Source organism: Trichechus manatus, unplaced genomic scaffold, assembly GCF_000243295.1.
Source record: "Trichechus manatus latirostris isolate Lorelei unplaced genomic scaffold, TriManLat1.0 scaffold00026, whole genome shotgun sequence".
Taxonomy (NCBI): domain Eukaryota; kingdom Metazoa; phylum Chordata; class Mammalia; order Sirenia; family Trichechidae; genus Trichechus; species Trichechus manatus.
In genome coordinates, this window is record NW_004443962.1 from 12462615 (window position 1) to 12471240 (window position 8626).

At 46.8% G+C, this 8626-nt stretch overlaps 1 protein-coding gene across 1 annotated transcript in view; it reads left to right on the forward strand.

Moving 5' to 3' along the window:
• The first annotated feature begins 4911 nt into the window (after positions 1-4911).
• FSTL1 (follistatin like 1) overlaps positions 4912-8626 on the forward strand; it is a 61727-nt gene continuing 58012 nt past the window's right edge. Inside the window, exons 1-2 of the mRNA XM_004373649.2 lie at positions 4912-5009; positions 5171-5227. Of these exons, the coding sequence (XP_004373706.1) occupies positions 5171-5227 (57 nt within the window). The 5' untranslated portion in view covers positions 4912-5009. The remainder of the gene's footprint in view (positions 5010-5170; positions 5228-8626) is intronic.

Here is an 8626-nt window from a genome sequence, read left to right on the forward strand (position 1 = left end):
TTTCACCAAAAAAAAAAAAGGTCGAGAAGGGAGAGGGTTGACATGTTGTGGGGTTGTTAACCAATGTCATAAAACAATATGTGTACTACTGTTTCAAGAGAAACTATTTGTTCTGTAAGCCTTCACCTGAACTACAAAAATAAATAAATAAAAAGAAAAAAATAACACTTTCAGCATCTTTTCTATATTTGCTAGCCATTTGGGGTTCCTCTTTTGTGAATTGCCTGTTCCCTTTGCCCATTTTTCTGTTGAGTTTCCTCTCTTTTTCTTATTGATGTTTAGGGATCTAATTATATTGTAGTGATGAGTTCCATGTCAGTTGTAGATATTGGAGGATCTTCTTCGGAAACCCTGGTGGCATAGTGGTTAAGTGCTACAGCTGTTAACCAAAAGATCAACAGTTCAGATCCACCAAATGCTCCTTGGAAACCCTATGGGGCAGTTCTACTCTGTCCTCTAGGGTTGCTATGAGTCGGAATCGACTTGACAGCAATGGGTTTGGGTTTTTTTTGGTTTTTTTGGTTAGTATCTTCTTCTAACCTATCATTTGGTCTATGGTTCTCTAGATTGAACAAGAATCTTTAATTTGGATGTAGTCAAATCCATGAATTGTGCCTCAAATTCTCTGGAGAATAAAGACATGAAAAGCATTGCCTATGCCCTAGGGAACTTAAAGTCTAACTGAAGAATCAAGAACAACCACGTGAACAAGTGTTAAACATTATATATCAGTAAGCAATAAAATGCCAAGTTGTAAGATACCAACCGCAATTTAGATGTGAAGTAGATCAATTAAATAATAATGGTTATCATTTATAGAGGGTCTACTACCTAAGGAGCCCTGGTGGCACACTGGTTAAAGTGCTCAGCTCCTAACCAAAAGGTTGCTGGTTTGAACCCAGCAGCCACTCCAAGGGAGAAAGATGCTGCAGTCTGCTTCCGTAAAGATTTACAGCCTTGGAAACCCTGTGGGGCAGTTCTACTCTGCCCTCTAGGGTCGCTATGAGTTGGTTTTTGTTCCTACCTGCTAGGTACTTTATACAACTTATCGTATTTAAATTTCACACCTCCTTGCAAGATTTGAATACTGCCATTTGTCAGCTGCAGAAACCCAGGTTTAGAGAGCTTAAGTAACTTAAGGAAGGTCACAAAGTCAGGTCTGTTTGATCTCAAGCCTCATGTGCTTTCTGCCAGGCCAAGCTGCTAGCAAAATAGACGCTAGAGAAGTGATGAAACTTGAATGGGGTCCTTAAAAAAGAATTTGAATAGACAGAAGGCGGAAAGGAGATAATACCAGATTGTGATTTTGAGGGAGGTGCAGTACATGTACAATGCATGCAAAGTACTGTGGGTTCTTAGAAGACAGGAACAACCTCTTGTATCTTGTAGTTCCTCTCCATGCGAGCACAGTGCCCGTAACAGAGGACTGGTGGGGGACACCTCTTAGTTCCTCCTCCTGTTACCACCACACAAGAGCAGGAATGAGTTGTCTGACTGGGGAATTTGAACTATGCAAGTGTAGTGTCTTAGTCATCTAGTGCTGTTCTAACAGATATACCACAATAGATGGCTTTAACAAAGAGAAATTTATTTTCTCACAGTCTAGTAGCCTACAAGTCCAAATTCAGGGCGCCAGCTCTAGGGGAAGGCTTTCTCTCTCCATTGGCTCTGGAGGAAGGCCCTTGTCGTCAACAATCTTCCCCCGGACTAGGAGCTTCTCTGCACAGGAACCTCGGGTCCAAAGGATGCACTCAGCTCCCAGCACTGATTTCTTGGTGGTATGAGGTCCTCAACTCTCTGCTTGCTTCCCTTTCCTTTTATCTCTTGTAAGATAAAAGGTGGTGCAGGCCACACCCCAGGGAAACAACTCCCTTTACATTGGATCAGGGATGTGATTTTAGTAAGGGGGTTACAATCCCACCCTAAGCTTCTTTAACATAAAATTACAATCACAAAATGGAGGACAACCACACAATGCTGGGAATCGTGGCCCAGCCAAACTGATACACACATTTTTGGGGGGGACAGAATTCATTCCATGACATGTGGCTCTGTGCCCCTCAGATTTAGGGAGCAGGCCTGCTTCAGGAAGCACTACGTTTCCTGCTTTTCCACACAGTCAGTTTTACACAAGCAATTTTTCAACTCTGCTTGTGAGTGAGTGGGCATGTTCGGTTCTGGGGGAAGTCCTAGCAAGCCCACCGTCCCTGCAGAACTAAAGCCACGGCCACTATTGCAGCTTTTACCAGGGACAGGGCTGACATTTTGCTCTCTGTCAGTCTGACTCCTGAGACTCTCTCAATCAATCCTGAACTTGCATGGGGAACATGGGTGTTATTTTGTGGCCCCCTAAAACCTCAACAGAAGGCACTCAACAAACCTTGATAGAAGAGCGACTATAACAAGTTCAGAGCACAGGGAGAAGACTGGCCTGATTGGAGCAGAGGGAGTTATGTTGCAGTCAGGTTAGCTGGATAGGGTAGACCCAGTAATGAGATGCTTACAAGGAAGGTGGAGAGTTTGGATTTGATGTGGGAAGAAGAGCACTGAAGATTTCTGAGCAGGGGAAGGAAGACCAGGAGGAAGACAGTATTTAAATCAGGTAGTAAACAAACACAGGAAACCCTGATGGCTTGGTGGTTAAGTGCTACAGCTGTTAACTAAAAGGTCTGTAGTTCAAATCCACCAGGTACTGCTTGGAAACTCTATGGGGCAGTCTTTTTTTTTTTTTAATATATATTTTATTGTACTTCAGGTGAAGGCTTACAGAACAAATACTTTCTCATGAAACAGTAGTACACATGTTGTTTTATGACATTGGTTAACAACCCCACAACATATTAACCCTCTAACTTCTCAACCCTTTTTTTTTTTTTTGGTGAAACTACACATAGGCAAAGATACACCGTTTCAAAAATTTCTACATGCACAGTTCGGAGACATTGACTACACTCTTCCAATTGTGCTGTTATTCTCACTTAAGATGAACGCTTACAGAACAAAATAGTTTCTCATTTAACAGTTACTCCAAATGTTGTCCTATGACAATGGTTAACAATCTCACAACACATCAACAATATCATTACTCAACCTTGGGTTCCCTATCACCAGCTCTCTTGTCCCCTTCTGCCTTCTGGCCCTTGTCACTGGACCACTGGACCTCGTTAGTCTCATTTGGTTTTATGGGGCTGTCCACTCCCAGGCTGAACAGTGAACCTTGGAGGTAACTTCACCACTGAGCTAAAAGGGTGTCTGGGGGCCATACTCTGGAGGTTTCTCCAGTCTCCTTTAGGCCAGTAAATCTGGTCTTTTCTTTGTGAGTTAGAATTATGCTCTACATCTTTCTCCAGCTCTGTCCAGAACCCTCTGCTGTGATCCTGGTCAGAGCAGTCAGTGGTGGTGGCTGACTATGGGGCAGTTTTACTCTGTCCTATAGGGTCGCTATGAGTTGGAATTGACTAGACGGCAATGGGTTTGGCTTTTTTTTTTTTTTTTTTTGGTTAAGAAAATATGGCAATGGGTTGTACTGGAGACTAGGGGAGGGAAGCCTGGATTGGGAGTCCAACAAGAAAGTGGTTTCCAGAATTCCCTTGTGAGGGAAGATGAGGGTCTGGTCTAGGGAAATGGAATGGCGAATGGGGGTGAAGGGATGGGTATGAGCTCTCAAAGCAAAAACTGACAGGCTATGGTGACTACCTGGGTCTGGGGGTTGGAGATAAGTTTTCCAGGCCAAAACCAAAAATCAAATCCGTCGCCGTTGAGTCGATTCCGACTCACAGCGACCCTATAGGACAGGGTAAAACTACCCCATAGGGTTTCCAAGGAGCAGCTGGTGGATTCGAACTGCGACATTTTGGTTAGCAGCCGAAGGTCTTAACCACTGCGAATGGGGCACCACTCTGAGAGGGACCGGTGAACATGCCAGGGGAGCTGGTGCAAAGTGGGACACAATCTTGGGCACGTTAAATCTGAAGTGCCAAGTGGATTTTTTTTTCTGCGAACCAGGGACACAGACCCGAGGTAGGAAAAAGCCACAGCGGGGAGCAGTTGGGGAGTCAACGCCATCAAAGAGGCAGCGGACATCTGAAAGCGGCTGGGAAGAAGTCGGTCGAGATGGGAAGCATGAAGATGGAAGATAGCTGGGATGACAGGGGTGGGAGTGGGAACACAGGTGAGGGGGTGGGCGGCGGGGATGGTGCAGAGGAGGGGACACCGTTCCTGGACCCAAGGGAAGGACCGGATGAGGCTGCCAGCAAACCCTGGAGAAAGGATCTTCTTAGCGAACAGGGCGGCAGCCACCTTTCTCCAGGAAACCCACAGTTGAACCCAAAGCAGCCTTCCACATGTCGGCCGGTGTTGCGCTCCCCGCGCCCGGCTTCAGTGGCAGCTTCAATCACTGGCTGTGGGGTCCTCTCTGCACCCCTGGCCCCCTCTCTTCCAGCTGTAGGGGACAGCTCCGACTCCCCAGGCCTCTGGGCGCCTTTTCCTCCAGGTTCCCGCCCCAGCGCGGTCACTGGGCCCCGGCGGCACCGCCCACCTGGCCAGCGCCGCAGCCCGCGCCGCCTGCCCGCCCCAGATGCCGCGAGCGAGCGGCCCCTCCCCGGGGTGGGGTTTCAGCTCGCTCTCCCCCTCTCCTTCTTCGCCTTTGTTGCAGTGTCCTCCGGGACGCCCCCCTCTCTACTTCCCCTCCAACGCCCTGGGGGCCGGAGGGGTGCTCGGTGAAGGGACGGCGGGGAGAGGGGTTCGTGCGGCGCCAGGACGCACACGGGCGCCTGGGAGCGGGGCGCCGGAGAAGGAGGGGGCCGGGAGTCGCCGGGGCCGCTGCTGCAGAAGGGGGAGGAGAATGGGGAGGAGCTGGGGGGCCGGCAGTCGGGAAAAGAGGGGTCTTAAGGGGCGGCGAGCCCAGGTCGTATTTCCTCCGAGGCAAGCGAGAAGCATAGCTCCCACCTTCTTAGAGCTCGCTGCCGCCGCCGCGCCCCGAGCCCTCCGGAGACCGGGACGGGACCACGGTGAGCACGGGGCGCGCAGGGCGGAGCAGAGCGCGGGCGCCGGACCCCGCCGGGCAGCCGGGGTGATCGGGCGGAGGGGCGAGCCTGCGGGACCCCAGGAAGTTTCCCGAGTCGGCGCGGGGCCCGGCGACTTCAGTCTCGCTCTCTTCTCTCTTCCGCAGATGTGGAAACGCTGGCTTGCGCTCGCGCTGGTGGCCGTCGCCTGGGTCCACGCCGAGGTAGGTGACTGGCAGAGGAGGTCCGAACTCCGGCCCTGGGGCCACTTGGGTCTGCGGGTCGGGCGGGCTGTGCGTGGGTCCTGGGGAGGCTCTTCTGGGGTGGGACTGTGACTTTCCATACTTGAGGTAGAGTACGCGCTCCGCTCAGGAATGCTACTTAGGAAAGTTAAATCTCAAGACGAGGAAAAGTAGTTTGGGCCGTAAGTGGGAACCCCACCTCGCTAATATGGAGGGAGAGTGGGGAGGGGGAGAGAGGACGAGCTGGCCGATTGGGACGGAGGCGGCGACCAGAGCAGCAGCCGAGTTCAAAAAGGCGCCTTGAGTTCTTTCCTTCCCATAAGAGGAAATTGAGAATAGTTGGAGACTTTTCTGTTCCAAGTCTGTCTGCTCGCGGGGGGCGGGGGGGAGTGTGGAGTGGAGAGAAGCGAAATCTCAACAGACTTTTTGGGGGGCGAAATAAATTTTTCTTTTCTATGAAGTGAGACTGTAAGATTCTCTGATATTTGTTCTCTTTCTTATAAAGAGCCTTCGGGTTTTATGTTATTATCCGGGCCATACAACGGCCTTTTAAATCTAAAATTTCCCCTAAACTGGTTAGTGTTATGCAAATATGAGCGATCCGGTGCTCTGCTCTTTGGGGGCTCTGCGTTTCCAGTTAAAGTATTTCAGCGCCTTTTTTTTTTTTTTTTTAATTTGGTAATGTTTTCTTTTCAACTCCAGTGACATTCCTGAGACATTACAAACAAACCAACAAACCCTCCGCTCGAAAGCCCCTCCATTAACTCAAAGGTTTATGGACAGAAAATAAACAATTCTGAATTCCCTGGGCTCTAGTCTCCAGAAAAGTGAGGTCAGAAACCAAACATTTGATAATTATGGCAGGAAATGTGGAAGGAATTAAAAAGCATGAGGAAGAAGAAATGGAATGTATATTACAAAAGAAATAGCTCCCTGGTGGGCGATTTTTTTCTCCTTTGAATTTTTCCCTTCATATTACAGTTTAGCCACACCCTTAGCATCACAGCTTGACTCTGCCCAGAAAAATCATAAAAGCATAAAGCTCTTCACAGTTTTTTCAAAAAGTACGCATTACACTGAACTCTCATGTAATCAGGAGCCCTGGTGGTACAGTGGTTAAAGCACTTGGCTGCTGGAGGAATGGTAGGCTGTTGGAATCTACTAGCGGTAAAGATTTACAGCTGTGGAAACCTTATGGGGCAGTTCTGCTCTGTCCTACAGGGTCACTATGAGTCAGAATCCATTCTACGGCTGTGGGTTTTTTTCATTTTGGTTTCTCATGTAATCCACTTCTACATTGTTGGTTGAGGTGGAAACCGAGCTGTTCTTTTTGTTGTTGCTGGCTTTGAGTCAATTTTGACTCATAGTACCCATGTGACAGAGTAGAACTGCCCCCATAGAGTTTTCTAAGCTGTAATTTTTATGGGAGCAGATTGCCAGGTATTTCTCCTGTGGAGTGGCTGGGTGGGTTTGAACCTCCAGCCTTTTGGTTAGCTGCTGAGCACTTAACCACTCCGCCACCAAGACTCCTTAGGCTGTTTTTACTCTTAGTGAAATACAGATAGCTAATGTTTATTACGTCTAATGTGTGTATAATAAAAGTCCATCTTACTGATGGGGAAACTGAGTCACAAAGAAGTTATATACCTTATCCACGTCCCCAGCTAGTAGATGGTAGGAGTGGGATTTGAACACACGCAGTTTGGCTCCAGACCCCAGGCTCTTAACTACTAGCCCTTATGGCTTCCATGCACAAGGGCTTAACGTTTACCCAAGTACTTATACCAGACATTGGGTTACATGCATTAAACGCATTGTTTCTTTTTAAAGTTCTCCCAACGGTATAAGGTAAGTATTGTTATCCCCGTTTTACAGAGGAGGAACCAGATTTCTGGAGGTTAAGTAACTTGCCCAGGGTCACATAGCTAGTGGGTACTGAAGAAGGGTCTGAACCCAGCACTCTCTACCTTTGGAATCCATCTTGAACTCCAGCTCTGCTTCTCATTCACTTTGTTTTCCAGGGTTTGAATTTGAGGGAGGGACTCCCATCACTGGCTAAATTCAGCGCTGGTGAAGGGAACATGCCTTCATTGCCTGCTGTGGCCCTCAAAAGGCAGTTGCAGTCCAGTGATGGATGAGGTGAATCCCTTTGGTTTGACACCAGTCTGAAGAATTGCTAGCTAGTGTGTGAAATCGCTCTGTGAACTGGAATGCAAATATGAGGTGTGAGGAGGCTGTTGGTTCACCCAATGCAGAGCTGTGTAGCTCAAGATCTATTTTAGGCAGCCTGCACTACACTCTGCCCACCCCCGCCCCTCGTACTTTGCAGGGAAAAGCTTACCTCTCATAGGAAGTTCCTCCCCCAGCAATTTCCTGCTTGAAGTAGAAGAGCGTCAACTACTCTCACAGAATTCCCAGGGACAATCCATGGGGAAGGAGGCAACATGGAGAAATGCTGAGGCATGAAAACTGAGGGAGTTGGTACAGAAAGGAAGCTGTGCATTCAGGGTGTGTGGAAACAGTTACAGTCAATTGAGTACTAGGCGTGATCTAGGTTACATTTCATGATTCCTTGCCCAGTGATAATTATCTTTTAATTAATCCAGTCTCTTGGTTTCTGAACCTAGTAACATTTGGCAAGTTTTTGATATAGGTTTTAAAGATAATAATCCTTTAGTAATTAATGAAAAGAACTCTCTCCATATGAGACTTGTAATTCAGATATTACCTTAAGCATTTTATCTTGTAGTTAATGGTGCTTGTGATAGAATTTTTTTTTCCTTGAAAGCTACAAGAACATACAGAAAACAGAGTCAAATAATGATATTTATGGTCTTTATTGACCTGAATGCATTTTAGCAAACTTTAGATCAGCTAAACAATTACACAGATATTGCTAGATTTTTCAAAAGTGAAATTTAGAAAATAAACCAAAGTCTCTTGATGCTTTTTTGTTTAATACAAGCACAGGGATTTAATTCAGCGATTTTATTGACATAAAATTCATATCATAAAATTCACCATTTAACCATTTTAAAGAATACAATTCAGTAGCTTTTAGTACATTCACAATGTTGTACAACCATCACCACTATCTAATTCCAGAACATTTTCGTCACCACAAAGAAGAAATCCCATATCCATTAAGGAGTGACTCTCCCTACCCCAAGCCCTTGGCAATCAGTAATCTGTCTCTAGATCTATCTGTTGTGGGCGTTTCGTATCAATGGAGTCATACAGAATTTGGCCTTTGATGTCTGACTTCTTTCACTTAGCATGTTTTCAAAGTTCATACATGTAGCATGTATCAGTACTTCTTTTTTTTTTTTAATTATACTTCAGGTGAAGGTTTACAGAACAAATAGTTTCTCATTAAACAGT